General features: G+C 58.6%; 1 protein-coding gene across 2 annotated transcripts in view; it reads right to left on the reverse strand.

The window, feature by feature from the left end:
* Window positions 1-24,589, reverse strand: part of ARHGEF16 (Rho guanine nucleotide exchange factor 16) — a 40,175-nt gene that overhangs the window by 2,305 nt on the left and 13,281 nt on the right. The window contains exons 5-13 of one of the 2 annotated variants that reach the window (XM_084220031.1): window positions 5,840-5,896; window positions 5,245-5,405; window positions 4,640-4,792; window positions 4,159-4,288; window positions 3,373-3,447; window positions 2,429-2,521; window positions 1,641-1,795; window positions 527-706; window positions 53-126 (exon numbers count right to left, since the gene is read on the reverse strand). In XM_084220031.1, the coding sequence (XP_084076157.1) occupies window positions 53-126; window positions 527-706; window positions 1,641-1,795; window positions 2,429-2,521; window positions 3,373-3,447; window positions 4,159-4,288; window positions 4,640-4,792; window positions 5,245-5,405; window positions 5,840-5,896 (1,078 nt within the window). The remainder of the gene's footprint in view (window positions 1-52; window positions 127-526; window positions 707-1,640; window positions 1,796-2,428; window positions 2,522-3,372; window positions 3,448-4,158; window positions 4,289-4,639; window positions 4,793-5,244; window positions 5,406-5,839; window positions 5,897-24,589) is intronic. The other variant, XM_084220032.1, reaches the window with a different exon arrangement.

Here is a 24,589-nt window from a genome sequence, read left to right on the forward strand (position 1 = left end):
TGTGACAGGGAATCCCAGCAGAGCCAGGCTGCCCTCTGGCACACTCTGGTACCTCCTTTGGGAGTGGTGTCAGGCTTTTCCTTCTCCCTGTGCATCAGAGCTGCAATCCACCGAGCCCGGTCACTCCTGCCAGAGGGAAACACAAAGAGAGCCTTAGCACAGCATCCCTGTGGGCAGCACAGCTGGGACATTCCCAAAGAGAGCCCTAGCACAGCATCCCTGTGGGCAGCCCAGCTAGGACATTCCCAGCAGGATGAATGCTTTCCAGGGGAGTCAGACTGATCAGACTGTTCAGTGTAAGAACGCTTCCCAAGTGGCACACATGGCCCAGCTGCTCTGCTTCACTTGGACAGGGGAAGCTGAGATGGGAGATACAAGAGAGAGGAAGGAACAGAGCTGGGGAGAAGACTGTGCACATCCTCATTTCCAGGAGGAGGAGCGTGGGGGTAAAGGGAGATCTGCAGAAGCCTCAGAGGATTCCCAGTTCATCCCACAGGCCAGAGCAAAATCCCAGTGTGGCACTCACAGCGTCTCTGCTGACAGCACCACCTCCTCCCGCCGGCCCTCGCTGTCCTTCTCCAGCACCACTCGCAGCAGGTGCCCACCAGCCTTGCCAGGAGGAGGGGAGGGTGGGTCTGAGCTCTCCACCTTCTCCACGGTGACCTGGTCCAGCGTGGCGTAGTTCATGACCGTGTAGCTCTCCTCGCTGTGGCACAGACGGGATCAGCGCCTCGGCTGTGGGGTCTGGGCCACTTCCCAGCTCCCAGCCCAGCACAGGAGGCTCAGCAGCACTGCCAGAGCAGCCTGGAGCTGATCCTCAGGGTGGGACATGGCGCTGGGGACTTGCTGGCCACCCACCCACCGAGGCAAAGCCACCAGTGGGACTCTTGGCTGACAAGGAACAGCTCACAAAGGTTGGAAACAGGGAAATCTCACAGATTTCTCTGCTGTTGCATTGTGATTTCAGGGTTTACCTCAGAACCTCCCCTGATAATTCCCTCCCAGTCACCTCTCCTTTCCCCTGCTGAGCACTGTCTGTCAGTCCTGGAATGCCAGAAGGGCGTTGAGTGATTGGCAGATTCAAAGGATGCCCTCTACCCCTGGGGGGCACTGGGCCATCCAGGTGTCCTTTGTCCCTCCTAAGCTCCTCTCCTGTACCTGGCTGGTGGGATTCCTGCCCCTTCCCTGCCCCTCTCCCCGGGGTTAAAGGAGCAGCACCCACACAGTCAGGGAGTTCTGTTGGAGCTGTTGCTGGGTTGAGAGGCCTGTGGGCCAGAATAAAGCTCTGGATCCAAACCCTCCATCAGAACTGACTCCTTTCCTTCACCATCGCCTTAAAGCTTCTCTGGCAGAGATAAACCTGAGGAGCAGACCCTGTCATGGGGGGAAAGCTCCATTCCACAGCCACCAGAGCTCCTGCACACCTGGACTTGTCTCTAAGCACCCAGCTGCAGCACCCAGCCAGCCAAAAGTGTCTCTGGGGTGAAAACACCACAGTTGCCACTATTTGGTTCAGCAGCAGGGCCAGACAAGCTCAGGCACATCCCATCCGGCTATACTGGTAAATATTCCAATAGTCTGCTGGGGAAATTGGAGTTTAATCCCCCTAGCTGTTCTTCAAGGAAAGGCAGGGCCCTCACCTCTTCTTCTTGGTGATGATGAGGACGTCGTTGAAGAGGAAGAGGTGGCAGAGGCGGCCGGCGCCGCGGCGGAAGATGCCGGCCTCCTCCGAGAGCAGCAGGTGCAGCTCCCCGCGCTTCAGCAGCCAGCGGGACACCGAGATCAGCGGGAAGGGCTGCAACAGCACAGCAAAGGCTCAGGCACTGCCCTCCTCACCAGCAGCAGGCAAAGTCAGGGCAGGAAGTGAACCTGCCCCAGTGGCCGTGGGGTCAGTCGGGATGGACACACCACATGCGTTTTAGGGTCTTTTAAAAAGGATTTTCCAGGGGGCCGTGCACCCCATTCCAGCACACCAGAGATGCAGCCCCTGGGCCCCAACAGTGGGTGACACTGTCGTGGCTGTACTACACCCTTCAGCAACTGCCTGCATGCAACAGTCACAGAATCACAGAATGATGAGGCTGGAAGAGACCTGTGAGATCATCGAGTCCAACCCATGCCCTGACACCTCAACCAGACTGTAGTACCAAGTGCCATGGCCAGGCTTTTTTAAACACTTCCAGAGATGGTGATTCCACCACCTCTCTGGGAAGAGCATTCCAGTACTTTATTATTCTTTTGGTGAAAAATTTTTTCCTAATATCCAACCTATACCTTCCCTGATGTAGTTGGAGATTGTGTCCTCTGGTTCTGTCAGTGCTGCCTGGTGGAAGACCACTCCAGGCTTCCCAGAAGGATTCCCAGCATGGGTCTGACCTGCCTAAACAGGCCCCAGAAGACTTCCCACCACCACTTCCACAGGACTCACCTTCTTCTTCCCAAATTCCAGCTGTTTCTGCAAGGTGTACATCTGCTCTGTCCTCTCCATAGCCCGAGCTCCCTCATTGCAGCTCTTGACCAGCTGGGAAGAGAAAAACATCCCAAGGGAAGTGGAGAAGGGTTGGAGACTAAGCCCATCCATCTCCTACACCACTCCCAGCATTAGGGACTGTCCTGGTGCCCTGAGCAGGAGAGACAGACAGACAATTCCTGGCACAGGCTTCATGCCAGGTTGGGAAAAGGCAGTGGGATGCTGTCCTGGAGAGAGATAGCACTTGGGCTCTGCCTGGAGAAGGACTCGAGTGAACCTGCACCAGAACTGAGGAGCAACAGGAGGAAGAAGAATTAATCATCTGAGAAGTGCTCAAGGCAGGAGGATGGACAATCATACAGAGGGGAGGACTCTGCTCAGATGTGAGAGCAGGACAGACTGGGAGCAGCAGGAATGTGCTGCCAAGAGCTGTTCCTCAGGGGGATGAAAGGAAGAGTCACCACTGGCACGGTGGTGGCCACAGTCTCTGTGGCCCTTTGGCCTGTGTGACTGAGCAGTGGATGGGAAAACACAGAGAGATGAGATCCAGGAGCACAGACAGGGCACAGCTCATGACTACTGCACTCCACACTTCCCTCTCTGCTTCATTCACTGCCCTTTGCCCAAATCCCCAAAAACCATGGTGAGAATGGCCTCAGGAAGAACAAAGATGGGCCAAAGAGGAAAAAGAAAAGAGGACAAGAAAAAGGAACAAACCAAGATCAGGTGACAAAGTTGAGAAGGGAAAAGGTGTGTTCATCTGGCAGCTGTTTGCAGCAGAGGAGCCTCGAGTGAACTGGTGCTGGGAGGGAAATGAGAGGCCAGAATGGCAGCGTTGGATCAGAGCTCCAGAGGGCTGAGCTGGCAGGAGGAGAGGTGGAGGGCTGGCAGCTGGGCCTCACCTTGCTGATGGCCTTCACAGCACGGGTGGCAGCTCCGTACGCTGCGCTGCGCGCGTTTGTTTTTTGCTGGACGGTCTGGAATTCCAAGATAAGAAGCTTTAGTGACATTGCACCCCAGAGAAGGGAGCATCAGCTGCTTCCCCAGGATTTCAGGATGCCACACGTTGATTGAGCTGTTCCCAATGGTCACAGGAAGGTTTAACAGTGCTGGGAGCTGTGAATCTGGGGGTTTCACGTTTGGCCACCCCCTGGCCCTCCGCCCTGCAACCACCACAGACTGGGAGCAGTCACTGGAAATCCCACATCCAGCAGCTCTGGCCATTTAAAACAGATTTCCATGAAGAATGCAAGACCTGCTTTCCACTCCTGGGCTGCCTGACCAGGACACTTGTGCCACACCACCCCGATATGGCACAGATATGGCACAGAAGAAGTTCAGGTTGCTCAGATGAGTGGCACCAAGACACGAAGTGTTATTCACAGAGCTTTAAGCTGCACACCTGACACCCCCCAGAGAAGCAGATTGGTCTGGATACAAATCACAGAATATGCTGAGTTGGGAGAGACCCATTAAGATCAACACAGAACACCCCAAGAATCCCACCATGGGCCTGAGAGTTATCCAAATGCTTCTCCTGAATACAGGAGCATCCAGGCTCAGCACCCAGGGCTCAGCTCCAGAGGGCTGGAAGTCCAAGCAGAGGCTGGCCCAGGCTCAGCAAACAAAGGGAATAGCAGAGTCACCTCTTCAGAGGTGCCAAGCAGTGCCACTGTGTGACTACTTACATCTAAGAGCAGAGGGAGCCGTGTTACCCTCTGCATGGGCAGAATGAGAAATGAGATCATTGGCAGGCCTCCACACTCTGGTTTCCTTTCAATTTGTTTCAGGGTCTCTTTAAATAAGGGGTTTGTGGTTCTGGAACAGGATAAAAAAGCTCCATTAACTCTGTTCTTCAGCTGTCAGGATTTTCCAGCAGCTCTCCACACACTGGAAATGCAGAGCAGTGATGGCACTGCCTGGGGTGCTCTGCCAGGCTCAGAGTGCCCAGCTGGGCAGAAACAGGACTGATCCTACAGCACCCAGAGAGAGATGGTGAGCCCACCAAAAGGTGGGTAAAGCCACAGAGGTACCAGCAACAGACTCAGACTTGGCCTGGAGATGAACAAGGCCCATCCATGTCCCTACCTGCTATGGACCTCTGCAGTCCCTAGATGCCCAGAGACCCCTCAGAGGCAATTCCTTGGCCAGCCCAGGCCCTGTACTCACAGCAGCTTATCCAGGGTTCTCTGCTGATAGACTTCATTGGAGCAGTAGCTGATGTAGGGGTTGAAGTGTTTCGAGGCGTGTTCCTCCACGATGTCGCTGATGTCCGGCATCAGGAGGTGCTCCTGGTGTCGCTTCTCCAAGTCCTCAAAGAAGCTGAGGAGAGAATTTAAACAACCTCACCACATGACTCACTAGGGCTGGAAAAACAATGTTCCCACTGCTGCTTTTCCCTAGTTTTCCCAGGGGAGATGGAGCCTGGATCCCTTCTGGCAGGGCAGCTCCAGCAGCTAAAACACCCACGCCTTCCCCAGAGGCACACGCTTCCTCCATTCCTGCATGGGATCCCTCCTCCACCTCAGACCTCCACGGGGTTCACTTTCTGCCCCATCAGGAAGCCACAAGCCCTCAACACCCCCACAGCCATTCCCAGGGCTGCTGCATCCTCCTCCTGCTGCCTTCCCACACGGACACAGCTCCCAAGGCATTTCCTCCCCACCTCCCAGCGAGTCCCTTCAACAATCCAAGGGATGGTTGGTTTAGCACTACAAATGAAAAGCTCAGGTCCTCTCCCAGGGCTGCCTGGTCCCAGGCCAGGCCCCACTTGCCTTTTGCTGACTGTCAGGATGTCCCCAATGTTGGAGAAGAGGTGGTGGTGCTCTGTCTGAGTCATGGTCTCCTTCAGCTCTTCTGACCTCATGAAGTGGCTCACCAGGATGTTCAGGCTGTGCATGTAGGAGTACTCAGAAGTGATGATCTCAAACATTGCCTGCAGAAAGCAGGGAACATGCAACAGCACAAACTGACTGGACAAAGCTGGGAATTAATTGTTAAATCTTGCTGATACTCTTTGGCACAAAGCCACTGGAAATGACTTGGCTCCATGTTGGTTCTCTGTGTCACCTCGTGCATGGCCTGGCCAATACCAATAACCCCAGTGTGTTTTAGGACACTCAGTCATTAAAAAGCCATAGCATGAAGATGGTTTCCCTTCCCATCAGCGCCCAATGGAGCTGCCTGTTTCCCCACCAATTAGTGCAGGTGAGCCCTCCCACCACTGCCCAGTCCTGGAGCAGCTGGAAGCAGCAGCACCATGAGCTGAGCCCAGCCCAGCTCCACCTGGAGCTGACCCTGCCAGAGCCACGTGTGTCCCACAGCCTCTGTGCCCTGCTGAGCTCCCAGGCACACCCAGGGCACGCTCACCTCCTGCCGCTTGCGCTCCTCGGGGGAGATCCTCTGCAGGATGCCCGACTCCAGAACCTGGGGATGAGCAGGAACCACGGTCCTTGCACGCCCTCTAGTGCGGTGTCAGCCACCCCACGGCACATCCCACCAGCACACACCGAGGGAACCCATCACAAACCATCATACACTGTGACACACCAGCACACCCCGTCAGAAACCATCACAAATCATTACACACTGTGACACACCAGCACACCCCTTCAGAGACCATCAGAAACCATCACACCCTGTGACACACAAGCACACCCCTTCAGAGCCCATCACAAACAATCACAAATCATTACACACTGTGACACACCACCTCAAACCATCACAACCCATCACAAACCATCAGAAACCATTACACACTGTAACACACCAGCACACAGCATCAGAAACCATCACAAACTGTCACAAACCATCACAAACTATCAGAACCCATCACAAACCATTCCACACTGTAACACAGCATCAAAACCCATCACAAACCATCACACACTGTAGCACACCAGCACACTCCAAAGAAACCCATCACAAACCATCAGAAATCATCAGAAACCATCAGAAACCATCCGAAACCATTACACCCTGCCACACACCACCCCACACCAAAGGAACCCATCACGAGCCATTACAAACCATCAGACACCACCACCACTGCCCATCCCTACTCACTCCTCCACCACACTGCAGCTGCAAAGGGCATCCCAGGGGCATCGCAAAACTGCCACAACCTGGCCTCCTCGAGGGCTTTCTCCTTGGCAGCTGCCCTAACCCTAGGCCGATTGGCTGCCCTGCCTAGGGTTAGGGTTAGGGTTAGGGTTAGGGTTAGGGTTAGGGTTAGGGTTCCGCAAACTAAAAGGCCCAGAGCTCCGGGCACACTGCAGCTGCAAAGGGCATCCCAGGGGCATCGCAAAACTGCCACAACCTGGCCTCCTCGAGGGCTTTCTCCTTGGCACTTGCCCTAACCCTAGGCCGATTGGCTGCCCTGCCTAGGGTTAGGGTTAGGGTTAGGGTTAGGGTTAGGGTTAGGGTTCCGCAAACTAAAAGGCCCAGAGCTCCGGGCACACTGCAGCTGCAAAGGGCATCCCAGGGGCATCGCAAAACTGCCACAACCTGGCCTCCTCGAGGGCTTTCTCCTTGGCACCTGCCCTAACCCTAGGCCGATTGGCTGCCCTGCCTAGGGTTAGGGTTAGGGTTAGGGTTAGGGTTACGCCTGGGGCTTCGGCTTCCGCAAACTAAAAGGCCCAGAGCTCCGGGCACACTGCAGCTGCAAAGGGCATCCCAGGGGCATCGCAAAACTGCCACAACCTGGCCTCCTCGAGGGCTTTCTCCTTGGCACCTGCCCTAACCCTAGGCCGATTGGCTGCCCTGCCTAGGGTTAGGGTTAGGGTTAGGGTTAGGGTTCCGCAAACTAAAAGGCCCAGAGCTCCGGGCACACTGCAGCTGCAAAGGGCATCCCAGGGGCATCGCAAAACTGCCACAACCTGGCCTCCTCGAGGGCTTTCTCCTTGGCTCCTGCCCTAACCCTAGGCCGATTGGCTGCCCTGCCTAGGGTTAGAGTTAGGGTTAGGGTTACGCCTGGGGCTTCGGGTTCCGCAAACTAAAAGGCCCAGAGCTCCGGGCACACTGCAGCTGCAAAGGGCATCCCAGGGGCATCGCAAAACTGCCACAACCTGGCCTCCTTGAGGGCTTTCTCCTTGGCACCTGCCCTAACCCTAGGCCGATTGGCTGCCCTGCCTAGGGTTAGGGTTAGGGTTAGGGTTAGGGTTCCGCAAACTAAAAGGCCCAGAGCTCCGGGCACACTGCAGCTGCAAAGGGCAACCCAGGGGCATCGCAAAACTGCCACAACCTGGCCTCCTCGAGGGCTTTCTCCTTGGCACCTGCCCTAACTCTAGGCCGATTGGCTGCCCTGCCTAGGGTTAGGGTTAGGGTTAGGGTTAGGGTTACGCCTGGGGCTTTGGGTTCCGCAAACTAAAAGGCCCAGAGCTCCGGGCACACTGCAGCTGCAAAGGGCATCCCAGGGGCATCGCAAAACTGCCACAACCTGGCCTCCTCGAGGGCTTTCTCCTTGGCACCTGCCCTAACCCTAGGCCGATTGGCTGCCCAGCCTAGGGTTAGGGTTAGGGTTAGGGTTCCGCAAACTAAAAAGCCCAGAGCTCTGGGCACACTGCAGCTGCAAAGGGCATCCCAAGGGCATTGCAAAACTGCCACAACCTGGCCTCCTCGAGGGCTTTCTCCTTGGCACCTGCCCTAACCCTAGGCCGATTGGCTGCCCTGCCTAGGGTTAGGGTTAGGGTTAGGGTTCCGCAAACTAAAAGGCCCAGAGCTCCGGGCACACTGCAGCTGCAAAGGGCATCCCAGTGGCATCGCAAAACTGCCACACCCTGGCCTCCTCGAGGGCTTTCTCCTTGGCACCTGCCCTAACCCTCGGCCGATTGGCTGCCCTGCCTAGGGTTAGGGTTAGGGTTAGGGTTAGGGTTACGCCTGGGGCTTCGGGTTCCGCAAACTAAAAGGCCCAGAGCTCCGGGCACACTGCAGCTGCAAAGGGCATCCCAGGGGCATCGCAAAACTGCCACAACCTGGCCTCATTGAGGGCTTTCTCCTTGGCACCTGCCCTAACCCTAGGCCGATTGGCTGCCCTGCCTAGGGTTAGGGTTAGGGTTAGGGTTACGCCTGGGGCTTCGTCTTCCGCAAACTAAAAGGCCCAGAGCTCCGGGCACACTGCAGCTGCAAAGGGCATCCCAGGGGCATCGCAAAACTGCCACAACCTGGCCTCCTCGAGGGCTTTCTCCTTGGCACCTGCCCTAACCCTAGGCCGATTGGCTGCCCTGCCTAGGGTTAGGGTTAGGGTTAGGGTTAGGGTTCCGCAAACTAAAAGGCCCAGAGCTCCGGGCACACTGCAGCTGCAAAGGGCATCCCAGGGGCATCGCAAAACTGCCACAACCTGGCCTCCTCGAGGGCTTTCTCCTTGGCACCTGCCCTAACCCTAGGCCGATTGGCCGCACTGCGAAGGGTTAGGGTTAGGGTTAGGTTTCGGGTTCCGCAAACTAAAAGGCCCAGAGCTCCGGGCACACTGCAGCTGCAAAGGGCATCCCAGGGGCATCGCAAAACTGCCACAACCTGGCCTCCTCGAGGGCTTTCTCCTTGGCACCTGCCCTAACCCTAGGCCGATTGGCTGCCCTGCCTAGGGTTAGGGTTAGGGTTAGGGTTACGCCTGGGGCTTCGGGTTCCGCAAACTAAAAGGCCCAGAGCTCCGGGCACACTGCAGCTGCAAAGGGCATCCCAGGGGCATCGCAAAACTGCCACAACCTGGCCTCCTCGAGGGCTTTCTCCTTGGCACTTGCCCTAACCCTAGGCCGATTGGCTGCCCTGCCTAGGGTTAGGGTTAGGGTTAGGGTTAGGGTTAGGGTTCCGCAAACTAAAAGGCCCAGAGCTCCGGGCACACTGCAGCTGCAAAGGGCATCCCAGGGGCATCGCAAAACTGCCACAACCTGGCCTCCTCGAGGGCTTTCTCCTTGGCACCTGCCCTAACCCTAGGCCGATTGGCTGCCCTGCCTAGGGTTAGGGTTAGGGTTAGGGTTAGGGTTACGCCTGGGGCTTCGTCTTCCGCAAACTAAAAGGCCCAGAGCTCCGGGCACACTGCAGCTGCAAAGGGCATCCCAGGGGCATCGCAAAACTGCCACAACCTGGCCTCCTCGAGGGCTTTCTCCTTGGCACCTGCCCTAACCCTAGGCCGATTGGCTGCCCTGCCTAGGGTTAGGGTTAGGGTTAGGGTTAGGGTTCCGCAAACTAAAAGGCCCAGAGCTCCGGGCACACTGCAGCTGCAAAGGGCATCCCAGGGGCATCGCAAAACTGCCACAACCTGGCCTCCTCGAGGGCTTTCTCCTTGGCACCTGCCCTAACCCTAGGCCGATTGGCTGCCCTGCCTAGGGTTAGGGTTAGGGTTAGGGTTACGCCTGGGGCTTCGGCTTCCGCAAACTAAAAGGCCCAGAGCTCCGGGCACACTGCAGCTGCAAAGGGCAACCCAGGGGCATCGCAAAACTGCCACAACCTGGCCTCCTCGAGGGCTTTCTCCTTGGCACCTGCCCTAACCCTAGGCCGATTGGCTGCCCTGCCTAGGGTTAGGGTTAGGGTTAGGGTTACGCCTGGGGCTTCGGCTTCCGCAAACTAAAAGGCCCAGAGCTCCGGGCACACTGCAGCTGCAAAGGGCAACCCAGGGGCATCGCAAAACTGCCACAACCTGGCCTCCTCGAGGGCTTTCTCCTTGGCACCTGCCCTAACCCTAGGCCGATTGGCTGCCCTGCCTAGGGTTAGGGTTAGGGTTAGGGTTACGCCTGGGGCTTCGGGTTACGCAAAGTAAAATGCCCAGAGCTCCGGGCACACTGCAGCTGCAAAGGGCATCCCAGGGGCATCGCAAAACTGCCACAACCTGGCCTCCTTGAGGGCTTTCTCCTTGGCAACTGCCCTAACCCTAGGCCGATTGGCTGCCCTGCCTAGGGTTAGGGTTAGGGTTAGGGTTACGCCTGGGGCTTCGGGTTCTGCAAACTAAAAGGCCCAGAGCTCCGGGCACACTGCAGCTGCAAAGGGCATCCCAGGGGCATCGCAAAACTGCCACAACCTGGCCTCCTCGAGGGCTTTCTCCTTGGCACCTGCCCTAACCCTAGGCCGATTGGCTGCCCTGCCTAGGGTTAGGGTTAGGGTTAGGGTTCCGCAAACTAAAAGGCCCAGAGCTCCGGGCACACTGCAGCTGCAAAGGGCATCCCAGGGGCATCGCAAAACTGCCACAACCTGGCCTCCTCGAGGGCTTTCTCCTTGGCACCTGCCCTAACCCTAGGCCGATTGGCCGCACTGCGAAGGGTTAGGGTTAGGGTTAGGTTTAGGGTTCCGCAAACTAAAAGGCCCAGAGCTCCGGGCACACTGCAGCTGCAAAGGGCATCCCAGGGGCATCGCAAAACTGCCACAACCTGGCCTCCTCGAGGGCTTTCTCCTTGGCACCTGCCCTAACCCTAGGCCGATTGGCTGCCCTGCCTAGGGTTAGGGTTAGGGTTAGGGTTACGCCTGGGGCTTCGGCTTCCGCAAACTAAAAGGCCCAGAGCTCCGGGCACACTGCAGCTGCAAAGGGCATCCCAGGGGCATCGCAAAACTGCCACAACCTGGCCTCCTCGAGGGCTTTCTCCTTGGCACTTGCCCTAACCCTAGGCCGATTGGCTGCCCTGCCTAGGGTTAGGGTTAGGGTTAGGGTTAGGGTTAGGGTTAGGGTTCCGCAAACTAAAAGGCCCAGAGCTCCGGGCACACTGCAGCTGCAAAGGGCATCCCAGGGGCATCGCAAAACTGCCACAACCTGGCCTCCTCGAGGGCTTTCTCCTTGGCACCTGCCCTAACCCTAGGCCGATTGGCTGCCCTGCCTAGGGTTAGGGTTAGGGTTAGGGTTACGCCTGGGGCTTCGGCTTCCGCAAACTAAAAGGCCCAGAGCTCCGGGCACACTGCAGCTGCAAAGGGCAACCCAGGGGCATCGCAAAACTGCCACAACCTGGCCTCCTCGAGGGCTTTCTCCTTGGCACCTGCCCTAACCCTAGGCCGATTGGCTGCCCTGCCTAGGGTTAGGGTTAGGGTTAGGGTTACGCCTGGGGCTTCGGCTTCCGCAAACTAAAAGGCCCAGAGCTCCGGGCACACTGCAGCTGCAAAGGGCAACCCAGGGGCATCGCAAAACTGCCACAACCTGGCCTCCTCGAGGGCTTTCTCCTTGGCACCTGCCCTAACCCTAGGCCGATTGGCTGCCCTGCCTAGGGTTAGGGTTAGGGTTAGGGTTACGCCTGGGGCTTCGGGTTACGCAAAGTAAAAGGCCCAGAGCTCCGGGCACACTGCAGCTGCAAAGGGCATCCCAGGGGCATCGCAAAACTGCCACAACCTGGCCTCCTTGAGGGCTTTCTCCTTGGCAACTGCCCTAACCCTAGGCCGATTGGCTGCCCTGCCTAGGGTTAGGGTTAGGGTTAGGGTTACGCCTGGGGCTTCGGGTTCTGCAAACTAAAAGGCCCAGAGCTCCGGGCACACTGCAGCTGCAAAGGGCATCCCAGGGGCATCGCAAAACTGCCACAACCTGGCCTCCTCGAGGGCTTTCTCCTTGGCACCTGCCCTAACCCTAGGCCGATTGGCTGCCCTGCCTAGGGTTAGGGTTAGGGTTAGGGTTCCGCAAACTAAAAGGCCCAGAGCTCCGGGCACACTGCAGCTGCAAAGGGCATCCCAGGGGCATCGCAAAACTGCCACAACCTGGCCTCCTCGAGGGCTTTCTCCTTGGCACCTGCCCTAACCCTAGGCCGATTGGCCGCACTGCGAAGGGTTAGGGTTAGGGTTAGGTTTAGGGTTCCGCAAACTAAAAGGCCCAGAGCTCCGGGCACACTGCAGCTGCAAAGGGCATCCCAGGGGCATCGCAAAACTGCCACAACCTGGCCTCCTCGAGGGCTTTCTCCTTGGCACCTGCCCTAACCCTAGGCCGATTGGCTGCCCTGCCTAGGGTTAGGGTTAGGGTTAGGGTTACGCCTGGGGCTTCGGCTTCCGCAAACTAAAAGGCCCAGAGCTCCGGGCACACTGCAGCTGCAAAGGGCATCCCAGGGGCATCGCAAAACTGCCACAACCTGGCCTCCTCGAGGGCTTTCTCCTTGGCACTTGCCCTAACCCTAGGCCGATTGGCTGCCCTGCCTAGGGTTAGGGTTAGGGTTAGGGTTAGGGTTAGGGTTAGGGTTCCGCAAACTAAAAGGCCCAGAGCTCCGGGCACACTGCAGCTGCAAAGGGCATCCCAGGGGCATCGGAAAACTGCCACAACCTGGCCTCCTCGAGGGCTTTCTCCTTGGCACCTGCCCTAACCCTAGGCCGATTGGCTGCCCTGCCTAGGGTTAGGGTTAGGGTTAGGGTTACGCCTGGGGCTTCGGCTTCCGCAAACTAAAAGGCCCAGAGCTCCGGGCACACTGCAGCTGCAAAGGGCAACCCAGGGGCATCGCAAAACTGCCACAACCTGGCCTCCTCGAGGGCTTTCTCCTTGGCACCTGCCCTAACCCTAGGCCGATTGGCTGCCCTGCCTAGGGTTAGGGTTAGGGTTAGGGTTACGCCTGGGGCTTCGGCTTCCGCAAACTAAAAGGCCCAGAGCTCCGGGCACACTGCAGCTGCAAAGGGCAACCCAGGGGCATCGCAAAACTGCCACAACCTGGCCTCCTCGAGGGCTTTCTCCTTGGCACCTGCCCTAACCCTAGGCCGATTGGCTGCCCTGCCTAGGGTTAGGGTTAGGGTTAGGGTTACGCCTGGGGCTTCGGGTTACGCAAAGTAAAAGGCCCAGAGCTCCGGGCACACTGCAGCTGCAAAGGGCATCCCAGGGGCATCGCAAAACTGCCACAACCTGGCCTCCTTGAGGGCTTTCTCCTTGGCAACTGCCCTAACCCTAGGCCGATTGGCTGCCCTGCCTAGGGTTAGGGTTAGGGTTAGGGTTAGGGTTACGCCTGGGGCTTCGGGTTCTGCAAACTAAAAGGCCCAGAGCTCCGGGCACACTGCAGCTGCAAAGGGCATCCCAGGGGCATCGCAAAACTGCCACAACCTGGCCTCCTCGAGGGCTTTCTCCTTGGCACCTGCCCTAACCCTAGGCCGATTGGCTGCCCTGCCTAGGGTTAGGGTTAGGGTTAGGGTTCCGCAAACTAAAAGGCCCAGAGCTCCGGGCACACTGCAGCTGCAAAGGGCATCCCAGGGGCATCGCAAAACTGCCACAACCTGGCCTCCTCGAGGGCTTTCTCCTTGGCACCTGCCCTAACCCTAGGCCGATTGGCCGCACTGCGAAGGGTTAGGGTTAGGGTTAGGTTTAGGGTTCCGCAAACTAAAAGGCCCAGAGCTCCGGGCACACTGCAGCTGCAAAGGGCATCCCAGGGGCATCGCAAAACTGCCACAACCTGGCCTCCTCGAGGGCTTTCTCCTTGGCACCTGCCCTAACCCTAGGCCGATTGGCTGCCCTGCCTAGGGTTAGGGTTAGGGTTAGGGTTACGCCTGGGGCTTCGGGTTCCGCAAACTAAAAGGCCCAGAGCTCCGGGCACACTGCAGCTGCAAAGGGCATCCCAGGGGCATCGCAAAACTGCCACAACCTGGCCTCCTCGAGGGCTTTCTCCTTGGCACTTGCCCTAACCCTAGGCCGATTGGCTGCCCTGCCTAGGGTTAGGGTTAGGGTTAGGGTTAGGGTTAGGGTTCCGCAAACTAAAAGGCCCAGAGCTCCGGGCACACTGCAGCTGCAAAGGGCATCCCAGGGGCATCGCAAAACTGCCACAACCTGGCCTCCTCGAGGGCTTTCTCCTTGGCACCTGCCCTAACCCTAGGCCGATTGGCTGCCCTGCCTAGGGTTAGGGTTAGGGTTAGGGTTAGGGTTACGCCTGGGGCTTCGTCTTCCGCAAACTAAAAGGCCCAGAGCTCCGGGCACACTGCAGCTGCAAAGGGCATCCCAGGGGCATCGCAAAACTGCCACAACCTGGCCTCCTCGAGGGCTTTCTCCTTGGCACCTGCCCTAACCCTAGGCCGATTGGCTGCCCTGCCTAGGGTTAGGGTTAGGGTTAGGGTTCCGCAAACTAAAAGGCCCAGAGCTCCGGGCACACTGCAGCTGCAAAGGGCATCCCAGGGGCATCGCAAAACTGCCACAACCTGGCCTCCTCGAGGGCTTTCTCCTTGGCACCTGCCCTAACCCTAGGCCGATTGGCTGCCCTGCCTAGGGTTAGGGTTAGGGTTAGGGTTACGCCTGGGGCTTCGGCTTCCGCAAACTAAAAGGCCCAGAGCTCCGGGCACACTGCAGCTGCAAAGGGCAACCCAGGGGCATCGCAAAACTGCCACAACCTGGCCTCCTCGAGGGCTTTCTCCTTGGCACCTGCCCTAACCCTAGGCCGATTGGCTGCCCTGCCTAGGGTTAGGGTTAGGGTTAGGGTTACGCCTGGGGCTTCGGGTTACGCAAAGTAAAAGGCCCAGAGCTCCGGGCACACTGCAGCTGCAAAGGGCATCCCAGGGGCATCGCAAAACTGCCACAACCTGGCCTCCTTGAGGGCTTTCTCCTTGGCAACTGCCCTAACCCTAGGCCGATTGGCTGCCCTGCCTAGGGTTAGGGTTAGGGTTAGGGTTAGGGTTACGCCTGGGGCTTCGGGTTCTGCAAACTAAAAGGCCCAGAGCTCCGGGCACACTGCAGCTGCAAAGGGCATCCCAGGGGCATCGCAAAACTGCCACAACCTGGCCTCCTCGAGGGCTTTCTCCTTGGCACCTGCCCTAACCCTAGGCCGATTGGCTGCCCTGCCTAGGGTTAGGGTTAGGGTTCCGCAAACTAAAAGGCCCAGAGCTCCGGGCACACTGCAGCTGCAAAGGGCATCCCAGGGGCATCGCAAAACTGCCACAACCTGGCCTCCTCGAGGGCTTTCTCCTTGGCACCTGCCCTAACCCTAGGCCGATTGGCTGCCCTGCCTAGGGTTAGGGTTAGGGTTAGGGTTCCGCAAACTAAAAGGCCCAGAGCTCTGGGCACACTGCCGCTGCAAAGGGCATCCCAAGGGCATTGCAAAACTGCCACAACCTGGCCTCATTGAGGGCTTTCTCCTTGGCACCTGCCCTAACCCTAGGCCGATTGGCTGCCCTGCCTAGGGTTAGGGTTAGGGTTAGGGATCCGCAAACTAAAAGGCCCAGAGCTCCGGGCACACTGCAGCTGCAAAGGGCATCCCAGTGGCATCGCAAAACTGCCACACCCTGGCCTCCTCGAGGGCTTTCTCCTTGGCACCTGCCCTAACCCTCGGCCGATTGGCTGCCCTGCCTAGGGTTAGGGTTAGAGTTAGGGTTAGGGTTACGCCTGGGGCTTCGGGTTCCGCAAACTAAAAGGCCCAGAGCTCCGGGCACACTGCAGCTGCAAAGGGCATCCCAGGGGCATCGCAAAACTGCCACAACCTGGCCTCCTCGAGGGCTTTCTCCTTGGCACCTGCCCTAACCCTAGGCCGATTGGCTGCCCTGCCTAGGGTTAGGGTTAGGGTTAGGGTTAGGGTTAGGGTTCCGCAAACTAAAAGGCCCAGAGCTCCGGGCACACTGCAGCTGCAAAGGGCATCCCAGGGGCATCGCAAAACTGCCACAACCTGGCCTCCTTGAGGGCTTTCTCCTTGGCACCTGCCCTAACCCTAGGCCGATTGGCTGCCCTGCCTAGGGTTAGGGTTAGGGTTAGGGTTAGGGTTCCGCAAACTAAAAGGCCCAGAGCTCCGGGCACACTGCAGCTGCAAAGGGCATCCCAGGGGCATCGCAAAACTGCCACAACCTGGCCTCCTCGAGGGCTTTCTCCTTGGCACCTGCCCTAACCCTAGGCCGATTGGCTGCCCTGCCTAGGGTTAGGGTTAGGGTTAGGGTTAGGGTTCCGCAAACTAAAAGGCCCAGAGCTCCGGGCACACTGCAGCTGCAAAGGGCATCCCAGGGGCATCGCAAAACTGCCACAACCTGGCCTCCTCGAGGGCTTTCTCCTTGGCACCTGCCCTAACCCTAGGCCGATTGGCTGCCCTGCCTAGGGTTAGGGTTAGGGTTAGGGTTAGGGTTAGGGTTCCGCAAACTAAAAGGCCCAGAGCTCCGGGCACACTGCAGCTGCAAAGGGCATCCCAGGGGCATCGCAAAACTGCCACAACCTGGCCTCATTGAGGGCTTTCTCCTTGGCACCTGCCCTAACCCTAGGCCGATCGGCTGCCCTGCCTAGGGTTAGGGTTAGGGTTAGGGTTAGGGTTAGGGTTCCGCAAACTAAAAGGCCCAGAGCTCCGGGCACACTGCAGCTGCAAAGGGCATCCCAGGGGCATCGCAAAACTGCCACAACCTGGCCTCCTCGAGGGCTTTCTCCTTGGCACCTGCCCTAACCCTAGGCCGATTGGCTGCCCTGCCTAGGGTTAGGGTTAGGGTTAGGGTTAGGGTTAGGGTTCCGCAAACTAAAAGGCCCAGAGCTCCGGGCACACTGCAGCTGCAAAGGGCATCCCAGGGGCATCGCAAAACTGCCACAACCTGGCCTCCTCGAGGGCTTTCTCCTTGGCACCTGCCCTAACCCTAGGCCGATTGGCTGCCCTGCCTAGGGTTAGGGTTAGGGTTAGGGTTAGGGTTCCGCAAACTAAAAGGCCCAGAGCTCCGGGCACACTGCAGCTGCAAAGGGCATCCCAGGGGCATCGCAAAACTGCCACAACCTGGCCTCCTCGAGGGCTTTCTCCTTGGCACCTGCCCTAACCCTAGGCCGATTGGCTGCCCTGCCTAGGGTTAGGGTTAGGGTTAGGGTTAGGGTTAGGGTTAGGGTTAGGGTTCCGCAAACTAAAAGGCCCAGAGCTCCGGGCACACTGCAGCTGCAAAGGGCATCCCAGGGGCATCGCAAAACTGCCACAACCTGGCCTCCTCGAGGGCTTTCTCCTTGGCACCTGCCCTAACCCTAGGCCGATTGGCTGCCCTGACTAGGGTTAGGGTTAGGGTTAGGGTTCCGCAAACTAAAAGGCCCAGAGCTCCGGGCACACTGCAGCTGCAAAGGGCATCCCAGGGGCATCGCAAAACTGCCACAACCTGGCCTCCTCGAGGGCTTTCTCCTTGGCACCTGCCCTAACCCTAGGCCGATTGGCTGCCCTGCCTAGGGTTAGGGTTAGGGTTAGGGTTAGGGTTCCGCAAACTAAAAGGCCCAGAGCTCCGGGCACACTGCAGCTGCAAAGGGCATCCCAGGGGCATCGCAAAACTGCCACAACCTGGCCTCCTCGAGGGCTTTCTCCTTGGCACCTGCCCTAACCCTAGGCCGATTGGCTGCCCTGCCTAGGGTTAGGGTTAGGGTTAGGGTTAGGGTTCCGCAAACTAAAAGGCCCAGAGCTCCGGGCACACTGCAGCTGCAAAGGGCATCCCAGGGGCATCGCAAAACTGCCACAACCTGGCCTCCTCGAGGGCTTTCTCCTTGGCACCTGCCCTAACCCTAGGCCGATTGGCTGCCCTGCCTAGGGTTAGGGTTAGGGTTAGGGTTAGGGTTAGGGTTAGGGTTCCGCAAACTAAAAGGCCCAGAGCTCCGGGCACACTGCAGCTGCAAAGGGCATCCCAGGGGCATCGCAAAACTGCCACAACCTGGCCTCCTCGAGGGCTTTCTCCTTGGCACCTGCCCTAACCCTAGGCCGATTGGCTGCCCTGCCTAGGGTTAGGGTTAGGGTTAGGGTTAGGGTTACGGTTAGGGTTCTGCAAACTAAAAGGCCCAGAGCTCCGGGCACACTGCAGCTGCAAAGGGCATCCCAGGGGCATCGCAAAACTGCCACAACCTGGCCTCCTCGAGAGCTTTCTCCTTGGCACCTGCCCTAACCCTAGGCCGATTGGCTGCCCTGCCTAGGGTTAGGGTTAGGGTTAGGGTTAGGGTTAGGGTTCCGCAAACTAAAAGGCCCAGAGCTCCGGGCACACTGCAGCTGCAAAGGGCATCCCAGGGGCATCGCAAAACTGCCACAACCTGGCCTCCTCGAGGGCTTTCTCCTTGGCACCTGCCCTAACCCTAGGCCGATTGGCTGCCCTGCCTAGGGTTAGGGTTAGGGTTAGGGTTAGGGTTAGGGTTAGGGTTAGGGTTAGGGTTAGGGTTCCGCAAACTAAAAGGCCCAGAGCTCCGGGCACACTGCAGCTGCAAAGGGCATCCCAGGGGCATCGCAAAACTGCCACAACCTGGCCTCCTCGAGGGCTTTCTCCTTGGCACCTGCCCTAACCCTAGGCCGATTGGCTGCCCTGCCTAGGGTTAGGGTTAGGGTTAGGGTTCCGCAAACTAAAAGGCCCAGAGCTCCGGGCACACTGCAGCTGCAAAGGGCATCCCAGGGGCATCGCAAAACTGCCACAACCTGGCCTCCTCGAGGGCTTTCTCCTTGGCACCTGCCCTAACCCTAGGCCGATTGGCTGCCCTGCCTAGGGTTAGGGTTAGGGTTAGGGTTAGGGTTAGGGTTAGGGTTAGGGTTCCGCAAACTAAAAGGCCCAGAGCTCCGGGCACACTGCAGCTGCAAAGGGCATCCCAGGGGCATCGCAAAACTGCCACAACCTGGCCTCCTCGAGGGCTTTCTCCTTGGCACCTGCCCTAACCCTAGGCCGATTGGCTGCCCTGCCTAGGGTTAGGGTTAGGGTTAGGGTTAGGGTTCCGCAAACTAAAAGGCCCAGAGCTCCGGGCACACTGCAGCTGCAAAGGGCATCCCAGGGGCATCGCAAAACTGCCACAACCTGGCCTCCTCGAGGGCTTTCTCCTTGGCACTTGCCCTAACCCTAGGCCGATTGGCTGCCCTGCCTAGGGTTAGGGTTAGGGTTAGGGTTAGGGTTAGGGTTAGGGTTCCGCAAACTAAAAGGCCCAGAGCTGCGGGCACACTGCAGCTGCAAAGGGCATCCCAGGGGCATCGCAAAACTGCCACAACCTGGCCTCCTCGAGGGCTTTCTCCTTGGCACCTGCCCTAACCCTAGGCCGATTGGCTGCCCTGCCTAGGGTTAGGGTTAGGGTTAGGGTTAGGGTTCCGCAAACTAAAAGGCCCAGAGCTCCGGGCACACTGCAGCTGCAAAGGGCATCCCAGGGGCATCGCAAAACTGCCACAACCTGGCCTCCTCGAGGGCTTTCTCCTTGGCACCTGCCCTAACCCTAGGCCGATTGGCTGCCCTGCCTAGGGTTAGGGTTAGGGTTAGGGTTAGGGTTAGGGTTCCGCAAACTAAAAGGCCCAGAGCTCCGGGCACACTGCAGCTGCAAAGGGCATCCCAGGGGCATCGCAAAACTGCCACAACCTGGCCTCCTCGAGGGCTTTCTCCTTGGCACCTGCCCTAAACCTAGGCCGATTGGCTGCCCGGCCTAGGGTTAGGGTTAGGGTTAGGGTTAGGGTTAGGGTTACGGTTAGGGTTCTGCAAACTAAAAGGCCCAGAGCTCCGGGCACACTGCAGCTGCAAAGGGCATCCCAGGGGCATCGCAAAACTGCCACAACCTGGCCTCCTCGAGGGCTTTCTCCTTGGCAGCTGCCCTAACCCTAGGCCGATTGGCTGCCCTGCCTAGGGTTAGGGTTAGGGTTAGGGTTAGGGTTCCGCAAACTAAAAGGCCCAGAGCTCCAGGCACACTGCAGCTGCAAAGGGCATCCCAGGGGCATCGCAAAACTGCCACAACCTGGCCTCCTCGAGGGCTTTCTCCTTGGCACCTGCCCTAACCCTAGGCCGATTGGCTGCCCTGCCTAGGGTTAGGGTTAGGGTTAGGGTTAGGGTTCCGCAAACTAAAAGGCCCAGAGCTCCGGGCACACTGCAGCTGCAAAGGGCATCCCAGGGGCATCGCAAAACTGCCACAACCTGGCCTCCTCGAGGGCTTTCTCCTTGGCACTTGCCCTAACCCTAGGCCGATTGGCTGCCCTGCCTAGGGTTAGGGTTAGGGTTAGGGTTAGGGTTAGGGTTAGGGTTCCGCAAACTAAAAGGCCCAGAGCTGCGGGCACACTGCAGCTGCAAAGGGCATCCCAGGGGCATCGCAAAACTGCCACAACCTGGCCTCCTCGAGGGCTTTCTCCTTGGCACCTGCCCTAACCCTAGGCCGATTGGCTGCCCTGCCTAGGGTTAGGGTTAGGGTTAGGGTTAGGGTTCCGCAAACTAAAAGGCCCAGAGCTCCGGGCACACTGCAGCTGCAAAGGGCATCCCAGGGGCATCGCAAAACTGCCACAACCTGGCCTCCTCGAGGGCTTTCTCCTTGGCACCTGCCCTAACCCTAGGCCGATTGGCTGCCCTGCCTAGGGTTAGGGTTAGGGTTAGGGTTAGGGTTAGGGTTCCGCAAACTAAAAGGCCCAGAGCTCCGGGCACACTGCAGCTGCAAAGGGCATCCCAGGGGCATCGCAAAACTGCCACAACCTGGCCTCCTCGAGGGCTTTCTCCTTGGCACCTGCCCTAACCCTAGGCCGATTGGCTGCCCTGCCTAGGGTTAGGGTTAGGGTTAGGGTTAGGGTTAGGGTTACGGTTAGGGTTTCTGCCAAACTAAAAGGCCCAGAGCTCCGGGCACACTGCAGCTGCAAAGGCATCCCAGGGGCATCGCAAAACTGCACACAACCTGGCCTCCTCGAGGGCTTTCTCCTTGGCAGCTGCCCTAACCCTAGGCGATTGGCTGCCCTGCCTAGGGTTAGGGTTAGGGTTAGGGTTAGGGTTCCGCAAACTAAAAGGCCCAGAGCTCCAGGCACACTGCAGCTAGCAAAGGGCATCCCAGGGGCATCGCAAAACTGCCACAACCTGGCCTCCTCGAGGGCTTTCTCCTTGGCACCTGCCCTAACCCGAGGCCGATTGGCTGCCCTGCCTAGGGTTAGGGTTAGGGTTAGGGTTACGCCTGGGCTTCGGGTTCCGCAAACTAAAGGCCCAGAGCTCCGGGCACACTGCAGCTGCAAAGGGCATCCCAGGGGCATCGCAAAACTGCCACAACCTGGCCTCTCGAGGGCTTTCTCCTTGGCACCTGCCCTAACCCTAGGCCGATTGGCTGCCCTGCCTAGGGTTAGGGTTAGGGTTAGGTTAGGGTTAGGGTTAGGGTTCCTCAAACTAAAAGGCCCAGAGCTCCGGGCACACTGCAGCTGCACAAAGGGCATCCCAGGGGCATCGCAAAAACTGCCACAACCTGGCCTCCTCGAGGGCTTTCTCCTTGGCACCTGCCCTAACCCTAGGCCGATTGGCTTGCCCTGCCTAGGGTTAGGGTTAGGGTTAGGGTTAGGGTTAGGGTTAGGGTTCCGCAACACTAAAAGGCCAGAGCTCCGGGCACACTGCAGCTGCAAAGGGCATCCCAGGGGCATCGCAAAACTGCCACAACCTGGCCTCCTCGAGGGCTTTCTCCTTGGAACCTGCCCTAACCCTAGGCCGATTGGCTGCCCTGCCTAGGGTTAGGGTTAGGGTTAGGGTTAGGGTTAGGGTTCCGCAAACTAAAAGGCCCAGAGCTCCGGGCACACTGCAGCTGCAAAGGGCATCCCAGGGGCATCGCAAAACTGCCACAACCTGGCCTCCTCGAGGGCTTTCTCCTTGGCACCTGCCCTAACCCTAGGTCCGATTGGCTGCCCTGCCTAGGGTTAGGGTTAGGGTTAGGGTTAGGGTTAGGGTTCCGACAAACTAAAAGGCCCAGAGCTCCGGGCACACTGCAGCTGCAAAGGGCATCCCAGGGGCATCGCAAAACGGCCACAACCTGGCCTCCTCGAGGGCTTTCTCCTTGGCACCTGCCCTAACCCTAGGCCGATTGGCTGCCCTGCCTAGGGTTAGGGTTAGGGGTTAGGGTTAGGGTTAGGGTTCCGCAAACTAAAAGGCCCAGAGCTCCTGGGCACACTGCAGCTGCAAAGGGCATCCCAGGGGCATCGCAAAACTGCCACAACCTGGCCTCCTCGAGGGCTCTTCTCCTTGGCACCTGCCCTAACCCTAGGCCGATTGGCCTGCCCTGCCTAGGGTTAGGGTTAGGGTTAGGGTCTAGGGTTAGGGTTAGGGTTCCGCAAACTAAAAGGCCCAGAAGCTCCGGGCACACTGCAGCTGCAAAGGGCAACCCAGGGGGCATCGCAAAGCTGCCACAACCTGGCCTCCTCGAGGGCTTTCTCCTTGGCACCTGCCCTAACCCTAGGCCGATTGGCTGCCCTGCCTAGGGTTAGGGGTTAGGGTTAGGGTTAGGGTTAGGGTTCCGCAAACTAAAAGGCCAGAGCTCCGGGCACACTGCAGCTGCAAAGGGCATCCCAGGGGCATCGCAAAACTGCCACAACCTGGCCTCCTCGAGGGCTTTCTCCTTGGCCACCTGCCCTAACCCTAGGCCGATTGGCTGCCCTGCCTAGGTTAGGGTTAGGGTTAGGGTTCGCAAACTAAAAGGCCCGAGCTCCGGGCACACTGCAGCTGCCAAAGGGCATCCCAGGGGCATCGCAAAACTGCCACAACCTGGCCTCCTCGAGGGCTTTCTCCTTGGCACCTGCCCTAACCCTAGGCCGATTGCTGCCCTGCCTAGGGTTAGGGTTAGGGTTAGGGTTAGGGTTCCGCAAACTAAAAGGCCCAGAGCTCCGGGGCACACTGCAGCTGCAAAGGGCATCCCAGGGCATCCGCAAAACTGCCACAACCTGGCCTCCTCGAGGGCTTTCTCCTTGGCACCTGCCCTAACCCTAGGCCGATTGGCTGCCCTGCCTAGGGTTAGGGTTAGGGTTAGGGTTAGGGTTAGGGTTCCGCAAACTAAAAGGCCCAGAGCTCCGGGCACACTGCAGCTGCAAAGGGCATCCCAGGGGCATCGCAAAACTGCCACAACCTGGCCTCCTCGAGGGCTTTCTCCTTGGCACACTGCCCTAACCCTAGGCCGATTGGCTGCCCTGCCCTAGGGTTAGGGTTAGGGTTAGGTGTTAGGGTTCGCTCAAACTAAAAGGCCCAGAGCTCCGGTGCACGACCTGCAGCTGCAAAGGGCATCCAGGGGCATCGCAAAACTGCCACAACCTGGCCTCCTCGAGGGCTTTCTCCTTGGCACCTGCCCTAACCCTAGGCCGATTGGCTGCCCTGCCTAGGGTTAGGGTTTGGTTAGGGTTAGGGTTAGGGTTAGGGTTCCGCAAACTAAAAGGCCCAGAGCTCCGGGCACACTGCAGCTGCAAAGGGCATCCCAGGGGCATCGCAAAACTGCCACAACCTGGCCTCCTCGAGGGCTTTCTCCTTGGCACCTGGCCTAACCCTAGGCCGATTGGCTGCCCTGCCTAGGGTTAGGGTTAGGGTTAGGTTAGGGTTAGGGTTAGGGTTCGCAAATTAAAAGGCCCAGAGCTCCGGGCACACTGCAGCTGCAAAGGGCATCCCAGGGGCATGCGCAAAACTGCCACAACCTGGCCTCCTCGAGGGCTTTCTCCTTGGCACCTGCCTAACCCTAGGCCGATTGGCTGCCCTGCCTAGGGTTAGGGGTTACGGTTAGGGTTAGGGTTAGGGTTCCGCAAACTAAAAGGCCCAGAGCTCCGGGCACACTGCAGCTGCAAAGGGCATCCCAGGGGCATCGCAAAACTGCCACAACCTGGCCTCCTCGAGGGCTTTCTCCTTGGCACCTGCCCTAACCCTAGGCCGATTGGCTGCCCTGCCTAGGGTTAGGTAGGGTTAGGGTTAGGGTTAGGTTAGGGTTCCGCAAACTAAAAGGCCCAGAGCTCCGGGCACACTGCAGCTGCAAAGGGCATCCAGGGCATCGCAAAACTGCACAACCTGGCCTCCTCGAGGGCTTTCTCCTTGGCACCTGCCCTAACCTAGGCCGATTGGCTGCCCTGCCTAGGGTTAGGGTTAGGGTAGGTAGGGTTAGGGTTAGGGTTAGGGTTCCGCAAACTAAAAGGCCCAGAGCTCCGGGCACACTGCAGCTGCAAAGGGCATCCCAGGGGCATCGCAAAACTGCCACAACCTGGCCTCCTCGAGGGCTTTCTCCTTGGAACCTGCCCTAACCCTAGGCCGATTGGCTGCCCTGCTAGGGTTAGGGTTAGGGTTAGGGTTAGGGTTAGGGTTCCGCAAAACTAAAAGGCCCAGAGCTCCGGGCACACTGCAGCTGCAAAGGGCATCCCCGGGCATCGCAAAACTGCCACAACCTGGCCTCCTCGAGGGCTTTCTCCTTGGCACCTGCCCTAACCCTAGGCCGATTGGCTGCCCTGCCTAGGGTTAGGGTTAGGGTTAGGGTTAGGGTTAGTAGGGTTCCGCAAACTAAAAGGCCCAGAGCTCCGGGCACACTGCAGCTGCAAAGGGCATCCCAGGGGCATCGCAAAACTGCCACAACCTGGCCTCTCC

The sequence above is a fragment of the Fringilla coelebs genome (assembly GCF_963513975.1).
Source record: "Fringilla coelebs genome assembly, chromosome: 22".
In the NCBI taxonomy this organism is placed as follows: Eukaryota; Metazoa; Chordata; class Aves; order Passeriformes; family Fringillidae; genus Fringilla; species Fringilla coelebs.